General features: G+C 30.4%; 1 protein-coding gene across 1 annotated transcript; it reads left to right on the top strand.

Moving 5' to 3' along the window:
* Positions 1–7,284: 7,284 nt before the first annotated feature.
* LOC101514197 (protein neprosin-like) lies at positions 7,285–11,534 on the top strand. The gene is made up of 7 exons (XM_004509607.2): positions 7,285–7,488; positions 8,336–8,422; positions 8,499–8,705; positions 9,201–9,365; positions 9,481–9,534; positions 9,827–9,973; positions 11,138–11,534. The coding sequence occupies exons 1-7, from the start codon at positions 7,285–7,287 to the stop codon at positions 11,513–11,515; spliced, it is 1,242 nt and encodes a 413-aa protein (XP_004509664.1). The 3' UTR covers positions 11,516–11,534.
* Positions 11,535–19,511: the final 7,977 nt, after the last annotated feature.

The raw sequence follows: 19,511 nt of genomic DNA, 5'->3' as shown, positions 1-19,511 counted from the left end.
TGTTACTATTTGAATATTAATCTTTGTTCTGTTGGAATTTATTCGATATGACTTAGATATATTGCATAAAATTGTTAGGTTCATGAGTTTATTTATCTCTATAATTTTTCAAACTTATTTAGTGATTGACAAGTTAAATTTTGGTCTTATAGTAAATGGATTGTACTTGGATGTACAATAGGGTACATGAAAGTAGACGCAGATTGAAACAGGAGTATGTTAGTGGTGTTAAAGATTTTGTGAAGAGGGCTTTGAAACAACCAATTTGTATATCTGAGGGAGGGATAAGGTGTCCGTGTATAAAATGCAAGTGTTTGAAGATATTTGCAGCAACTACTGTTAGACTTCACTTGTACCGGGATGGATTTCAACCAGATTATTGGATTTGGACTGAACACGGAGAAGTGAAGCCAATGGTTGAAATAAGGGGTGGTTCGACTAGTAGTAGGATTGTGCATCATGACGACCAATTTAATGCAATGGATGAAATTGTGTTTGATGCTTTTAGGCCTTATCGAGATGTCCTTGATGTGAACACTAACATGGGAAATGAGACATTTGCTGAGGACGAGTTGCCTAACGAAGATGCAAAACGGTTTTATGACAAGTTGATATCCACCAACAAGCCCATTTACGAGGAGGCTACCCAATCAATGTTATCAATATGTGTTCAACTTCTGGCAATTAGGTCTAATTGGCATGTTCCACAAAAAAGTATAGATTTTGTTACAAAATGCTTAAAAGTGTATGTCCAGTGCCAACATGCTTGCCCGATAACTATTACCAAACAACATAATTGGTTTCAAAGTTAGGGTTAAAGGTTGAGAAGATTGATTGTTGTAAGAAAGGATGTATGTTATATTACAAGGATGATAACAAGTTATATGAGTGCAAAATTTGTCATTCTCCTAGGTTCATTCCACGTAGGACTGGTATGGGAAAATACAAAGATGTTCTAGCAAAACGAATATTTTATTTACCTATCATTCCTAGACTACAAAGATTGTATGCATCAATAATGTCTGCAGCTGAAATGAGATGGCATCACGAAAATAAAAAGAGTTCAAACGTCCTTCGCAATCCGTCTGATGGAAAAGCGTGAAAACATTTTGACGATGTATATCCTGACTTTGCTAGTGACCCCAGAAATGTAAGGTTGGGTCTATGTTCAGATGGATTTACTCCTTATATTCAAGCTTCTTCTTCTCCATACTCCTCTTGGCCAATTATACTCACTCCATACAATATTCCCCCCCTGAAATGTGCATGACCAAATCAAACTTATTTTTGACTTGTCTCATACCTGGACCTTCTAATCCCAAATAAAATACAGATGTCTACTTGCAACCATTGATTGATGATTTGCAACGATTGTGGTCCAACAACATTTTGACCTATGATATATCCACCAAACAAAACTTCATCATGAAAGCATGCTTGATGTGGACAATTAATAATTTTCCCGCCTATGGTATGTTATCTGGATGGGGAACACAAAGTAAGTTGGCATGTCCTCATTGTATGGAAGAAAAAAAAGCTTTCACATTGAAATATGGCGGTAAGAATTATTGGTTTGATTGTCATCGTCGATTCTTGCCAGCTAATCACTCTTTTAGAAGAAGTAAAAAAAGTTTTACAAAAAATAGGGTTGAGAAAGACGACCAACCTTACATTTACACAGGGCAAGAGGTATCGTAGGTGATGAGTAATTTTCCAAAAGTGAGTGAAATTGGTTGGAAAAAGAAATTGAATGGGTATGGAGTGGGTCATAATTGGAAAAAACGAAGTATTTTTTGGGATCTTCCATATTGGAAGGATAACTTGTTAAGGCACAACCTCGATGTGATGCACATAGAGAAAAATGTCTTCGATAATATATTTAACATTGTTATGAATATTAAAGGTAAAACAAAGGATAATGAAAAGGCGAGAAAATACTTGTCTTTATTATACTTTCGCAGAGACTTGGAGATGCAAGTCTTACCTAACGGAAAGATGGGTAAACCAAAGGAAAATTACACTTTGACATCATCAGATGCCAATATGGTTTGTAAATGGCTTAAGGAATTGAGAATGCCTTATAGCTATGCTTCAATACTTGCTAGGTTTGCCAATGTTGAGAAGGGTATGATACATGGGATGAAGAGCCATGACTGTCATGTTTTCATGGAATGTTTACTCCCAATTACATTTCATATTCCTTTCCAGAATTTGTTTGGAAACCATTAACTAAGCTAAGTCGATTCTTCAAGGATCTTTGTTGCAATACAATGAGGTTGGATGACTTAGTTAAGTTGAATGATAACATTCCAATTATCATATGAAAGTTAGAAAGGATTTTTCCACCAGGTTTCTTCGACTCAATGGAGCATCTTCTAGTCCATCTTGCCAATGAAGCAATGTTAGGTGGTCCAGTACATTATCGGTGGATGTATCCATTTGAAAGGTAACTTTTGTGGTTGATTTTTTAACAAATTACATGTTTATTATAACTTACTTAATAGACATTTAATGATTAAATGTGCAGATGTATGGGAGTTTTAAAGCGGGCAGTGACAAATAAAGCTAAGGTTGAAGGCTCCATATGCGCCGAGTATATACAACGAGAGACAACTTATTTTTGTTCTCATTATTTCAAGTCATTCAACTTGTTGCTAACCAAAAATTTAACTAATAATCGTCATTTAGGATGTGATGATCTCCAACCTTCACTATCCATCTTGCTGAAATGAGGTCGACCTAGTGGAAAGTCTGGAACACATTATCTAACAGATAACGAATGGAAATCTGCTCAAGTACACGTCTTGATTAATTGTGATGAAAACAAACCATATCTTGAGTAAGTGTTCATCATAATGCGTGAAAAATTATATTGATGCAAACCATAATACGTATTTACTTATTAACTATGTGATTGTTGACAACATATTCTTGGAGAATCACTCAATCAATGAAGAAGACGCATCTAGACGTATACATGCAGAGTTTCCCATATGGCTGAAAACATATGTGAATAACGAGGCAACTGAACTGACCAACAAAGACATAATAACACAATCTCGTGGTCCTTCATCAATGGAAATATCTTGGAACATTTACTTTGTTAACGGGTACACGTTTCACACTAAGGCCTACAACAATAATAAAAAGACAATCAATAGTGGGGTGCATGTAAGGGGTCTTACTGAAGGAGGAGAAGATGATTACTATGGCACGATCAAACATATCATAGAACTAGATTACTTTGGTCTGAAGGACAAGGTTACATTATTTTATTGTGAATGGTTTGACCCAACAAAAAATAGGGGTACAAAGATTCATCCACAATATCAAATTGTTGATATTAAGATGGATAAACGTTATCGTGTTTATGATCCTTTCATCCTGGTGCAAAAAACAAGAAAAATGTATTATGTCCCCTATCCAAAAATGTGTAGAGATAAACATGGATGGTGTGTGGCAATTACCACAAAACCAAGGGGTCACATGGAGATTGACAACATAGAGGATGAAATGCCTTATTAGTCTGATGGGATGTCACATGTTCTACCAATTGCAGAAATAGAATCAATATCTTGTTTACGTGATAACTCACATGTAGATGTGTTCGAAGAGATTTTTGATTGAAGATTGTAGTGAAGGGAGAAAAGATAGTGATCAAACATATTACAATAGTATTTTGTATTGCACAATATTAGAGTTTATTTTATGTATTTTGTATTGTATTGTTCATTTTGTACTTAAGCAACTTGCTGATTATGATAAATTGTTTACTTTGTGTATTTTGTATTTTGATAAATTGTATTATGTATTTTGATAAATTATCTACTTAAGCAACTTGTATTTTGATAAATTGTATTATGTATTTTGTATTGCACTGTTCATTTGGTACTTAAGTGACATTTTTTATTTACTCTTTTTTACTTTATGATAACAGATGACTAACAAAGGAGGCGGTGATAAAGGAAAGGCCCATCCTACTAGGGATAAACCAAAGATGTTGCGACCGGGTAAACTTAATGAGCAGCGGGATGTCATACGTCGCAACTTGTCTACCACTAGGCCACTTCATGGTTCGTCTCCAGCCCCATCTCAGCCTCCAACATCAACTAAGATTGTAGCACCTGCTGATACTATAACATCACCATCCCACCTAACACCATCTCCCATCCATGCCTCAACCCCCTGAGGTATTTATCTTTATGTCGACTCCAGGTTTAAGTGTTCATACCATGGGTTCCTCTTCAGAACATTCCCCACATGAGACTTTGGTAGAGAAGAATGTGGAACAAACTTCCGATGATCATGAGGATAGAGTGGAAATTGGGGACCACAACCAAGAGGATGAGGAGGTGGGTCAAGGAAACGTTCCTCCTATCGTGTCTGTGAGACATGATAATGGAAAAGTCATTATACGATCTTATGGTAAAGGGTAAGTTACAACAATTGTTTATTTTCTTAATACTAGAAGCATAAGTATAGACACATATTATTTACTTAATACTTTATTTCTTCAATACATTAATGTAGACTCACTCCTTGCAACGCAGTTGCAGATGCCATTAGGTATGCCATACAAAAACAATTTCGTGAGTTTATCTATGGTTGGAGTGCAACCACTAACATAATTACACAAGATTGGTTTGAAAAGTTTGCGATAAGCCTTTGAATATAATTATATGTTCAATTCAATTTTCTAGCATATATAGGGAGAATTGGGTTATCTGTTTTGTTGATAGTAGTTAGTACATATATACTTTTTGTTATTCCCAGGAGAAGGTGTCGTGGGATCCTTGTCATAATGTTATTGTGAAATGTCTGTTTGAACAAAAGGCCGCTAAAAGACTATCAAATATGCTTACAAAGGTGAGAAAAAAGGGGACTCGACCCAGTTGGATAGGTGAGGAAGCTTGGACTGGTCTTCAAGCATATTGGGAAGGTACATCATTCAAGAACATCTCCAACCAAAATAAGACCAATCGAGCTTCAGCAAGAGGCGGGGTTGTCCACACCTCAGACTGCAAGGCTCATTCATATTGATGTTGCGATTGAGCTCGTATGTATTAAATTTACATTTACCTAAAATTAATACAATTTAATGTTATGATATCCAATTCTAAGTTGTGATCCAATAATCTTGATTTTATTTGTAGAGCAATAACCTTCAAAGAGATTTTATTTTTGACAACCCACAAGAAGAAAAATGGCGCTTGGGTTGATAGTCGCGCATAATCTACCTATGTATGTTCTTTATTTATGTAAATTCTTTATACAAATTCTTTATATTACAAATCAACCAAAAAATAATATGATCTCATTTATACTAAGAGTCCTAGAAGAGCAATCCCTTTATTATACACATATTGGTGTAAGTTAGTATGTTATCTACATCTTGATTTGTTTCTTTAATTTATTTTAGAAATTTGATCATATATTATGTTATTAATTTATTCTATTTATCAGGGAACATTTTAAAAAAAACTGGAGGAAGTACTCAAGTACAAACACAACTTGGCGAAACAAGTGAAGAAAGTGCTAAAGAGGTAGATGGAGGAACAATACTTAAGTTATGGATTGAATCTGCAGGGGGTCGCACTCGTGGTCGAGTTTATGGTACGGGAGACTTGTCTATTAATGTCCGACATGGGTGTGTATCGCTTACACAATATTCCCAGAATCCTTCTAATTCTATGATTGAGATGTCTTTAGAAGCGGAGAGGGCAACTAGAATTAGAGCTGAACAAATTGCTCAAGATGTAGTGGCCCAAGCTCAAGTGGCTACCAAGGTCGCCGAAGAGGCTAGGTAGTGTTCAAAAAAGTTAGAGAATGATTTTGATGCATTAAAGCAATTTTTGGAGATAAAATTGACGTTTTGCACCGTCAATCAGCTGGTGGATCATCTACTGCGAGCCATCCTCCTTCGCATCCTCATTACGATCATAATTTGGACGACCTGTCGCTGGACGAACCTCAATGTCATCGTTATGCTTACTGTTTGTAGTAATTGGTTGACAATTATGTATTAAGTAACTTTGTTAAAGTTGTTATTCAATACTATCTTGTTATTTTGTAGTTTCAGAACACATGATACTTTGTTAAGTTATTTAATACTCTAGTTCGTTTGTTATGTTGTCAATGCAATGACTTTTAATGTTTCTTAGCTATCAATTATATTATAAAAAAAATAAAATTAAGCAGGGGCTAAAAAATTAAAAATAAAAAACTAAATAAATTTGAACTTAGCATCGGCCTCTCCGACGCTACATTATAAATAGAGTTGACTTTTATTTTAACTTTAGCGTCGGCCGGCCGACGCTACATACTTGTTGTATATAATTTGTTGACATTAGCGTCGGCCCCCCGACGCAACTACTTTTCCCCAGTTGACTTGTCAACTGACTTTTTAGCGTCAGATGTTTCAATTTTATAGATAGCGTTGGTGTAGGGTAGGCTTGGCCGACGCTAATATAGCGTCGGATGGTGTTTGGCCGACGCTAGTCATTAGCTTCAACCATTTTAGCCTAGGTCCGACGCTGACGCTAATCTGACGCTAAATCACCATTAGCGTTGGCTTTTGGCCTATTAACGTCGGCTTTGAGCCGACGCTAAATCATGTTTTCCTAGTAGTGTCATGCAAGAAATAATCATAAAATAATTATCCATGCCAAAGTAAATTCATGAAAATAATAGTTCTAATTATTTAAATAAAATATAAGGTGTTACAAATCTAAACTGTGAAAATGTCTGGCTTTCAATAATAAGGGTTCCAATCTTTGACAACAAATGGATATATCCAATCTTTTTTCAAATGAATTGAGTTCTTCTTCTTGAATAGAAACTCAAGTTATTGTTTTAGGTCAACATCAGGAATTCCTCAATAGAGGCAAATTTCAATAAAAGGAAAACATTTTCATTGACCAGATTAAAATAATTAGTTTCATTAGAATCAAAATTAAAGAAAAATTAAACTAATTATTTCATTGACCAGATTATAATATAACTACTCTCACATACTGCTACATATAACTAAAAATGATTTGTAAAAATAAACAAAAAATAATTAATATTTTATTTAAGAACAAAAAAAATTATTTGAGATGCATTTAATATATTTCATTAATTTTTTAATTACTTGAATACTTTATTAGAAAAAAATTAACTCTAAATAAACCATTAATATATTAAATATTTTCTTTTTTTATTAATTATTTTCTTAATCTGTGTTTATATATATGTGTATAAGTACTCAATAGTTTTTCCAACAAGCACAAACCTAAAGCAAACATGGAATTTAGCTCCCCAATTATTTCCCACCTCCTTTATTTTCTTCTCCTTATTTATTTGGTTTGTCCTATTTATTCTTCAAAAATAAATAGTCATCAATTAGTCAATCAAACCTTTCGACAAGAGGAAAAGTTTGACAAGTTGAAAAAGAAGATAGCAAATGGTCTTCAAAGGATCAACAAGTTTCCTCTTAAGACAATTATGGTAAGTTAGTATTTCGATGAAATAGTTTTTATTAGATAATGTAATTTTAAAGGGTAATTCAATTTATTTAATGTAAGTTCCATTGTTTTGATAATAAATTTGGAGAATTTTTAAAATGAAGTAACTTATAAAGTATTTTTTCAAAGCTAAATTTAAGATATTTTAAATACCACCTAAAAGTTAGGAATTACTTTATTTGAAAACTAAATTTTAAAAATTGAATTTTTAAAATGAATGAATTTCATGGGTTATATCGTTAAAGATAAATTTAGCAAATTCCAATGTCACATAAAAACTATAAATTCAAAATTCCTTCTTAACTTTATAAACTATGAATCTTAAAATGATTCTTATAATTTAAAAAAAAATTGTCAGTAGGTTTGTCTATATTTCAAAAAAGAAAATATATTACTCCTTATACATTTACAAAATTTTGCAAATATATCCTTTTAATTTGTTCAATTTTGCTTATTGATTCATACAAATTTTCAAAAATTGGTCCCTCAGCTTTTAATGTTTTCGAATCTACTTTTTAAAAAATTTTGAATTGTGCCTAATTTGTTTTAAAAATTTCTAGTTTGCACTTATCTTTTTTTTGAAGTTTATATTTTTACCACTAATTTTATAAAGATATAAAATGATCCAACTTTAAATAACAAATTACTCTATCCAAACATAAAAATTTATTAAAGAAGAAATTCAATTGAAACATTTGATCAAAATTTTAAATTCCCAATATTTTTCAATTACTTGAACCACGCAGTTATATGATTTTTCAATTACTCTATCCAAATATTTATTTCTTGTGTTTACGTTTTTTTAATTTTGTTTGCGTTCATTTTTACAGAGTCCTGATGGTGATATCATAGATTGCGTTTTATCTCATAAACAACCTGCTTTCGACCATCCCTTGTTGAAAGGACAAAAACCATTGGTATTTTTTATATTTTGTTAATTGAATTGGATAATTTATATAATTAGGAATTTTTCATGCATATTTTTATATCCAGGATCCTCCGGAAATACCAAAAGGACATAACCAAAATAGTAATTTGAGTGACAATTTTCAATTATGGAGTTTATCCGGAGAATCATGTCCTGAAAATACAATTCCAATTAGGAGGATTAAAGAGGAAGACCTGTATAGAGCCAGCTCTATTAGTAGATTTGGTAGAAAATTAAATTATAGCAACTTGGATGTGGGAAACCAACATGAGGTATGCAATTACAGAAACTCAAATTTTTTGTCCCTCAATTTCAGCATTTGGTAGTTGAATATTTAATATTTCAATATATGTTTTATAAATAATAAAACCCAAAAATGTCATTGAATTCCAAAAGTTTTTTTATTTTAATTATAGCCTTTTTTGTAAATAAGAAAGTGAACATAGTACGAATCCACCTTACACTCTGAGAAGTTACAATGTATTCTAAAGTAAAAAAAATTCTACTAAAAGGATAATATACAATTTTTATCTGTTCCTTTTGTAAATGTAAAAAGTGTTCAATTTTCTATCTTTCCTTTAGTCACGAAACCAAATCCTTTTAAATTTAAAAGAAATCACATAATTTTATGGTGCTTCTTTAAATTATATATTGTTTCATTTGCACCTAAAAATAAGAAGGTCTCTTTAGATTTCATTTAATTATTTATATCCATATTAAACCATATTTGTAACTAAGTTTCTGATTGTTTTGCATATACTACAAAGCATTCTATTGCGTATGTAACTAGGGATCGCTACTATGGAGCAAAGGCTAAGATAAACGTGTGGGCCCCCCATGTGGAAAATTATAACGAATTCAGCTTGGCTCAAATATGGATCGTCGCTGGTACATTTGGAAAAGACCTCAATTCTATTGAAGCTGGTTGGCAGGTATGTTAAATACTCTCATTAATCACTCCATTCATTTGTTTCTTTTTGCATAATTTTTTTATTTAGTGACATATATTTTATTTAATCAAACTAATTTTAAATAATTTTTATCTAGGTAAGTCGAGAGCTCTATGGAGACCATCGTCCTCGACTATTTATTTTTTGGACGGTAAGTAAATTGATTATAGTATAAGAAGTAAAAAATTATACAATCTCTATTATTTTTATAAGAGATGAATCAACAAAAATTGATATATAGACCATATTAATTAAACTTTTGTTATAAACTAAATGTATTAATTTTTGTTAACTCATTTGTCTCTTATAAAAATAAAATGAGAGAGTACTATATATTATTTATATTAGCTTCAAGTGGAAAATAAACATTAATAAAAAAATTAATGAAATAATAATAATAATAATAATAATAATAATATTAATATTAATATTAATAATTGCAGACTGATGCATATCGTCGAACTGGATGCTACAATTTACTTTGCTCAGGATTTGTTCAAACTAGCAAAAATATTGCACTTGGAGCTGCAATATCTCCAACTTCTTCATATAATGGCCGTCAATTTTATATTACCTTAACGATCTGGAAGGTAATTAATTTTTTGCTCAAATTAGCAAATCTTAGAAAATTATGGATCATTTGGTAGATATTAATTTCTCTATTTTCCTTTTGTTCTTTTACTACTTTTGCTTTTTTTAATAGTAATGTGTGAGATTTGGCCATTTTGATCAAAACCACTAAAGTTAAAAAGAATAAATCCAAAGTCAAAATTATAGATACAAGTCTATTTGGCTAGGTTATTATAACAGTTTCACAATATAATATTTTTCTATTGAATAATTGTCACATTTACACCAACAAAATCGGCAAATTTAATTTTTTTATTATAATTTAATTTTTTTTGTAATTTGCTCTCTAATTAATACTATTTATGTTACTCACAAGTTATTATTTTTTATTGTTTATTTACAATAATGTGAAATTAATTAAAAATATTACTGATGATTAATAAAGTTAAATTGATAAAATAAATTATTTTATTTGTTTTGTTTATAATTTTATATTAATTTGTGTAAAATAATATAATAAATGAGACAGTAATGTAGTATGACAAAAGCAAAATAAAAGACAAACCAAAGGGGATTAACAAGACTCTAATGCAAATAAATTTTCTAGAGCGATCCATCTTACTGAGTTTATTTATCACTTTTATAATGAGCAAAAATATATAGTATTTAAGCACACATATAAAATAATATGATTTTTTTAAACACCAATCTAAAGTAAAGTTAATTATTTTATTATTATAAAGAAATATATTTTTTTATGAATATATCTAAACACTATACATATGTTTTTGTAATTATGCAAAACTTACTCTCTAACTAATTCATTTCTTTTCTCCTTCTATGTCATTCTTTCTTGAATCTCTCTATGCGGAATTTCAAAATATCATTTTTCTTTGCCTTTTCCAATTGAAAATGCTTATTTTTTAGTTCCTCACATTTTTTATTCCTTCAATTTTCTCTTATTTAACAAAATCCCAATATTTTGCATATTTCATTCTCCACCTTGGCACCTTTAATTTATTTAACTCTTTTTAACCCATTTAACTTTAACATATAATGTTGGCTAACATATTGTTCTAAATGAGTATGTAATTTATGTCTATGTCCGAGGTACTTAAATTTTTTATAAAGCCAAAGGTTGTTATTGAAGGTTTACATTGATTCTTTTTATTTTGTCTGTGTAGGATCCAAAGACTAAGAATTGGTGGCTTCTATATGGATCCAAATATCTAATAGGGTATTGGCCATCCTACTTGTTCACAAATCTAAAGGATAGTGCCACTCTTGTTGAATTTGGCGGAGAAATAGTTAATTTAAGGTCAAAAGGGACTCACACTTCCACTCAAATGGGCAGTGGACATTTTGCTCACGAGGGTTATGGAAAAGCTGCATATTTTAGTAATATGCAAGTTGTGAATTATAAAAACACTTTGACTCCATTGTCAAATCCTATGTTTCAAATGGAGGCTCCAAATTGTTATGACATAAAAGGAGGGATAGGCAATCAGTGGGGGAATTACTTTTATTATGGCGGACCTGGCAAGAATGGCAAATGTACTTAAAGGAATAATTAATATAAAATTCGTATAATACACGAGAACTCTTTGACTACAAAAATTCTATTTTGGTATGATTTGTCGATATATTCTTATGTTCAAATTTAAGTTCTTATAATTTATTATTATTATTATTATTATTATTATTATTTATTTACATGTCATTCATTCATATAAACTAGACTCATTGTAAATTCTTAACAGTAGTTCATCAAGTGAACTGAATAATTGTAAATAATATTACAATGATAATACCGAATGTAAAACACATGAATTCTATTATACTATTGAATTAGGTTTAGTTACTAAAGTTGGACAAAAAATTATGAATTGATTTAGTAGGTTTTCAACTAACAAGAGTGAAACTGCTGAAATTTATAATAAAAAAATGTCAATTAGTAGTTTTACTTCGAATCCCGTCTTGATTCCTAATTTGATTCTAATTACTGAAATTCTTTATAGAACAATTATCGATATTTTGACTATTCTTGTCTTAATTCCTTAGTGACAAAACATTTAAGTCTAACGTAACTCTTAATTCTTTAGTAGATTTAAGATTATAGATAAGCCTTAACGTAAAAGAATTGTTGTATTGACCTATATCTACTCCTATACTACTATATCATGAATTTCTCATCTCAAGCATTCGTACATTCCACTTATGCTTCAAACTATGAATCGTATAATAGTTTAGTGATGATCAAGCAATAAAAATCATTAAGGACATAGATGAAAAAAATAATTCAACAAACTCATTCATATAACCAAAAATGAAATTTTAAAAAAAAAAATCATCTTGTTCTACTTATTCCCAATAATTAAATGTTTATATACTCATCCTTAACCTATATAGAAGTAATAGAGTTTGAAAGATGAAACGTAAAAACAAAAAAAGAAAGTAGAATTTCAACCTCTTGTTAGAACCAAGTTGGTTTGAAGAACTGTGACCACTTGTTAGAACCAAGTGGGAACAATTGAAATCACTAATATTTTAATTAAATGTGTAGCTCCCTGATCAAGTGAGTTTTGTAAGATCCTATGCTATATCCTATAATGATTGAACTCAGACGAAGGAGCACCAAAATTTTGTTTCTATTCTCTATTTTAAAGTTTGGTAAACGCACTCTAACACACAACTCTAGTGACTTTGATAATGAGAGAAATGCTCTGTATAGGTGGAATCTAATAATGCAAGCAACACTCTCTTTATGGTGACTCTGGAAATGCAAGCAATGCTTTGGCTTAATTGCCTCTAATGAATGCAACTATGCTTTAATTCATCTGCCACCAATGACTATAACAAGCATTTGTTCGCCTGCCTATGATGAATGCAACAAGCATATATTCATCTGCCTCTGATAATCTTGACAAGCAAGTGATTGTTTGTCTCTGATAATCATATCAACTATTTGATTGTCTGACTCTTATTTATAATGTAAGCTCTGATAAAATGCAATGCTTTGGTAAAAGTCAACGATCTAAAGAAAGTCAATGTTATGATTAAAGTCAATGATCTAATGAAAGTCAACGCTCCGAAGAAGAGAAAGCTTTGCGTATGCTCTGATAGTCACCGTGAATATGCTATTTTGTCTAAAGGTTGATAAGATACACTGAGTAATTAAATAGATTGATTTTGAAAAGTTTTCTATGGAAAATCAATCTAAAAAAGTTTTGATTTATAACATCATGATATAGTTGATTTCGTGAAAAAGGACAACGATCTGAAACCCTAAAGATCTCTATATAAGGACGTACATTCCTCACTTGAAAGATAAAACAATACAACAAGAAGGCACTCTAGTAAGCTATACATTAATGAAAATATTTCATGTCATAACTTTATCTAGGACGAGTGGTGTAGTGTATAACTCACACCTAATGCAAAGCTTAATAGATTGACAACATCCTCCAAAGTAATCGTCATTTCACCAGATGACATGTGAAATAACAAAGTCTAAAGGTGCCATCTCTCTACAAATGCATAAATGAGGTTGTTTTCGATCAACTTCAGACTACCCTATTGTAGTGGGGCTATCCAAACAAATTCATCCATGTCTCTATATCTCGCGGGAGTATTTGCAGTGTAAATTATTGCAACTTCTTCAGCATCAGTTATCTTTAGCATCAGTTACTCTTGAAAAAAATAAAATATATGAAATTAAAATATAATATAGTAATAATAATAATAATAATAATCACAACGCCAAAAATGACATTTTATAGCGCGCCTTTTATAGCGCTTATTAAATATAAGCGTTGTTGTATGATATTTTAAAAATAACGGAGAATACAACAGCGCTTTTTTGACAAGCGCTGTAAAAGGCTTGCGCTTTCACATAATAAATGACCTATTAAAGCGCTTTTTGGAAAAGCGCTGTAAAAGACTTTTAAAAAATAAAATAAGGAGGTCTTTTACAGCGCTTTTGAACAAGCGCTTTAAAAGGGTTCTAAAAAAGCGTTGTAATAGGCTTTTAAAAAATAAAATAAGGAGGTCTTTTACAGTACTCTTTAAAAAAGCGCTGTAATAGGCTTTTAAAAAATAAAATAAGGAGACCTTTTACAGCGCTCTTTAAAAAAGCACTGTAATAGGCTTTAAAAAAAATAAAATAAGGTGGTCTTTTACCGCGCTCTTTAAAAAAGCGCTGTAATAGGCTTTTAAAAAATAAAATAAGGAGACCTTTTACAGCGCTCTTTAAAAAAGCGCTGTAATAGGCTTTAAAAAAAATAAAATAAGGTGGTCTTTTACAGCACTCTTTAAAAAAGCGTTGTAATAGACTTTAAAAAAATAAAATAAGGTGGTCTTTTACATCGCTCTTTAAAAAAGCGTTGTAATAGGCTTTAAAAAATAAAATAAGGTGGTCTTTTACAGCGCTCTTTAAAAAAGCGCTGTAATAGGCTTTAAAAAAAATAAAATAAGGTGGTCTTTTACAGCGCTCTTTAAAAAAGCGCTGTAATAGGCTTTAAAAAAAATAAAATAAGGTGGTCTTTTACAGCGCTCTTTAAAAAAGCGCTGTAATAGGCTTTAAAAAAAATAAAATAAGGTGGTCGTTTACAGCACTCTTTAAAAAAACGTTGTAAAAGACATCCTTATTTTATTTTTTAAAAGCCTATTACAGCGCTTTTTAAAAGAGCGCTGTAAAAGATCTCCTTATTTTTTTTTTTAAAGAACGTTGTATCAGGATTTTATATATAACATTAAACCCTTTAGTTTCCTCTTCATTACATAAACTTCACTACGCTTCAGTGTCATTCTCATTGGGAACCCTATTGTCCATACGAATCATATTGTTAACCATCTCCATTGCAAACCATCTTCATATTTATTACTATCCCTACGAACATTATTATGTACTCTTTTCATTGCGAACCCTACTCTGTCCTACGAACTGTTCGTATTTCTGCGCATTCTCGTTGTTCCTTCTTAAACGAAACCGTAACCCTACGAACCCTACGTATTTCTTCGCACTCTTCAGGTATTGTATTCATTTATTCATTTATTTCTTACATATATATATATATATATAATGTGTTTGTTAATACTAATAATCACATTTATTTGATAGTGCTTTACAAGTTTTCCGAGCTCAAATGGGTGTTACACTGTCGAAGCAAAAGTCAAATAAATCACATGGATTCCAATAAAGGTTTGAAATATATGCCTTTAAAATTTCATTAACAATCAATACACAAGTATTGTATTCATTTATTTCTTACATATATATATATATATATAATGTGTTTGTTAATACTAATAATCACATTTATTTGATAGTGCTTTACAAGTTTTCCGAGCTCAAATGGGTGTTACAGTGTCGAAGCAAAAGTCAAATAAATCACATGGATTCCAATAAAGGTTTGAAATATATGCCTTTAAAATTTCATTAACAATCAATACACAAATATTTATTGACTTATATGTTTTATTTTATAGTGCCCTCGTCAAACTAACAACGTAGACTGCGGATCCTATATATTGCGATTCATGAAAAAGATTGTTGATATAATCCCAGAAAGAGATCTAACTGAAATAAAGGAATGCACCTATTACAGCGTTTTTTTTAAAAAGCGCTGTAAAACTAGTACATCAAGCAGCACGTTTTCAGAAGGGATTTACAGCGCTTTTTTATTTTAAAGAGCGTTGTTGCATCATTTTACAACGCTGGATTCTACAGCGTTTTTTTTTTTTTTTGAAAAAGCGCTGTAAAATACTATTTTTGGCGTAGTGAATAATAATAATAATAATAATAATAATAATAATAATAATAATAATAATAATAATAATAATAATAATAATAATAATAATAATAATAATAATAATAATAATAATAATAGCAGGATGATTAATATCGAACTGGATGCTATAATTTACATTGCTCAGGATTTGTTCAAAACTAAGCAAAAAGATTGCACTTGGAGCTTCAATATATCCAACTTCTTCATATAATGGCCGTCAATTTGATATTACCTTAACGATCTAGAAGGTAATTTTTTCCTCTTAGAAAATTAGCAAATCTTAGAAAATTATGGATCATTTGGTAGATATTAATTTCTCTATTTTCCTCTTGTTTTTTTTACAATTTTATTTTTTTTTCTAATAATAATGTGTGAGATTTGGCCATTAAAGTTTGTTATTTTACTTGATCAAAGCCACTAAAGTTATAAAAAAAAAGGTAAATCCAGAGTCAAAATTGTAGATATAAGTCTATTTGGCTAGGTTATTATAACAGTTTTCACAATATAATATTTTTCTATTGAATAATTGTCACATTTACAACAGAAAAATCGGCACATTTAATTTTTTATTATAATTTAATTGTTTTTTGTAATTTTCTCTCTAATTAATACTATTTATGTTACTCACAAGTTATTATTTTTTATTTTTTATTTACAATAATGAGAAATTAATTAAAAATGTTACTGATGATCAATAAAGTTAATTTGATAAAATAAATTATTTTATTTGTTTTGTTTATAATTTTATATTAATTTGTGTAAAATAATATAATAAATGAGACAGTAATGTAGTATGACAGAAGCAAAATAAAAGACAAACCAAATAAATTTTCTAATGCGATCCGTCTTATTGAGTTTATTTATCACTTTTATAATGAGCAAAAATATATAGTATTTAAGCACACATAAAAAAATATGATTTTTTTTAAACACCAATCTGAAGTAAATTAATTATTTTATTATTATTAAAAAAATATATTTTTTTATGAATATAACTAAACACTATACATTTCTTTTGGTAATTATGCAAAACGTACTCTCTAACTAATTTATTTCTTTTCTCCTACTATGTCAAATGTACTTAAAGGTAATTAATATAAAATTAGTATAATAAACTAGAATTCTTTAACTACAAAAATTCTATTTTGGCATGATTTGTTATATATTCTTATGTTCAAATTTAAGTTCTTATAATTATAATTATTATTATTATTATTTATTTACAGGCCATCCATTCATATAAACTAGACTTATTGTAAATTCTTAATAGTGGTTCATCAAGTGAACTGAATAATTGCAAATAATATTACAACGATAGTACCGAATGTCAAACTCAAGAATTGTATTATACTATTGAATTAGGTTTAGTTACTAAAATTGAACAAAAAATTATGAATTGATTTAGTAGCTTTTCAACTAACAAGAGTGAAACTGCCGAAATTTAAAATAATAAAATGTCAAGGAGTTGTACTTCGAATCCAGTCTTGATTCCTAATTTATGAAATTCTTTATAGAACAATTATCGATATTTTGACTATTCTTGTCCTAATTCCTTAGTGACAAAACATTTAAGTCTAACGTAACCCTTAATTCTTTAATAGATTTAAGATTATAGATAAGCCTTAACGTACAAGAATTGTTGTATTGATCTATCGCCCAATTTGTGAATATTTCTATTGGTTTCATGACCTCTATCTACTCCTATACTACTATATCATGAATTTCTCATCTCAAGCATTCGCACATTCCACTTATGCTTCAAAATATGAATCGTATAATAGTTTAGCGATGATCAAGCAATAAAAATCATTAAGCACATAGATGAGAAAAATAATTCAACAAACTCATTCATATAACCAAAAATGAATTTAAAAAAAAAAATTCATCTTGTTCTACTTATTCCCAACAATGAATTGTTTATCTACTCATCCTTAACCTATATAGAAGTAATAGAGTTTGAAAGATGACACGTAAAAACAAAAAAAAGAAAGTAGAATTTCAACCTCTTGTTAGAATCAAGTTGGTTTGAAGAACTATGACCATACTTGTTTTGATGACATCAAAATCAATTTGTAGGAACAATTTAAATCACTAATATTTTAATTAAGTGTGTAGTTCCCTGATCAAGTGAGTTTTGTAAGATCTTATGCTATATCCTATAATGATTGAACTTAGACAAAGGAACACCAAAATTTTGTTTATATTCTCTATTTTAAAGTTTGGTAAACGCGCTCTAACACACAACTCTGGTGACTTTGATAATGAGAGCAATGCTCTGTATAGGTGGAATCTGATAATGCAAGCAACACTCTCTTTATGATGACTCTGGAAATGCAAGCAATGCTTTGGCTTAATTGCCTCTAATAAATGCAACTATGCTCTAATTCATCTGCCACCAATGACTATAACAAGCATTTGTTCGTCTGCCTATGGTGAACGCAACAAGCATATATTCATCCGCCTCTGATAATCTTGACAAGCAAGTGATTGTTTGTCTCTGATAATCATATCAACTATTTGATTGTCTGAGTCTTATTTGTGACACCCTAAACCCAAATTGAAATAAAAAGTAAAATGCACTAGTTTTGAAAGAGATTCGCAGCGGTTCCAAAATCGAGTATAAAAATTATTCCTTTAAACTATAAGGTTTAGGACGTCACATTCACCCTTACACAAAATACTTGCATAAAAATTTTCAACTTAAAAATCCTTTAGTATCGAATAGAATTGAGGCTTATTAAATAAAAATTTCCGACATAAATACACGTTCTAAACTTATAGACAATTAATTTCTACATCCGAATAAAAGATAAAAATAACACAATTGATCGAATGAATTTACAAAAATCTAAATTAGCTCATAACTCAACAAAATACGACAAATTACTCCCACCCAGTATCACCTATTAGAGCGTGGATCACCAATCGATAACCTGAAATGACTGCGCTCTCTCAAGCGCCAAACACAAGCAACGAGGGGTGAGCTTCGAAAACATGTAATAGTATAAATAACATGAGAAGAACACGTAAAATATATTAAACACCGTATTATATCAAATCACAATCAACAAGAATAATCAAGGTAAAATATTGATACAACCCACAACATCAAGTAAGTAACCAAACAAATCAAGTAATATTATGCATGCTCTTATACTCTAGACTCCTTCTTTTTCTTTGGTACCATTCTAACTCTGAAGTACTTGGTTAGGAGGCTTGATACTATGCCACCATGCAAGTGGACGGACAATTCAATTTGGCCGTGTCCTCATAGATCCACTCAACTTAACCCGAGATACATATACGCGACAGTCGAGATAAACGTGTGTTGCATGGTAGATCCCGACATTTAGAGTGCTACCTCCAAGTCACCTAGGAGTTCCCCACCCGAATACCTCCAAGGTCTAACAATCTTGCCCTAAGGCTCAGCAGCAGACCGCCACGACCAGGCTCATTCAATTGTACTTCTCCGGAATCACTAGGCTTGTCAGGCCCTACCTATATGATGACCAAATAATCTCCACTTTAAAACTTATTAACATCTATTTTCTCCCCTTGTTGGCCTAGGTTACTCACTCTATTGAGAGAACCATCATTGGCACATGTCGAATTCATCACTATTCAATAAAATGCAATATGCATTTCTTGATATTCATCAAGGCGATAACATCATAAGTCAACAAACAATCATCTGTTGAGACTATAACACTATTTTATGATTTGATGAATTAATCATAAAAATTCATAAACTACAATAATTATGATTCTA

Source organism: Cicer arietinum, chromosome 7 (assembly GCF_000331145.2).
Source record: "Cicer arietinum cultivar CDC Frontier isolate Library 1 chromosome 7, Cicar.CDCFrontier_v2.0, whole genome shotgun sequence".
Classification (NCBI taxonomy): domain Eukaryota; kingdom Viridiplantae; phylum Streptophyta; class Magnoliopsida; order Fabales; family Fabaceae; genus Cicer; species Cicer arietinum.
Note: the sequence above shows the minus strand (reverse complement) of the source record. Positions and strands in the feature narration are given on the sequence as shown.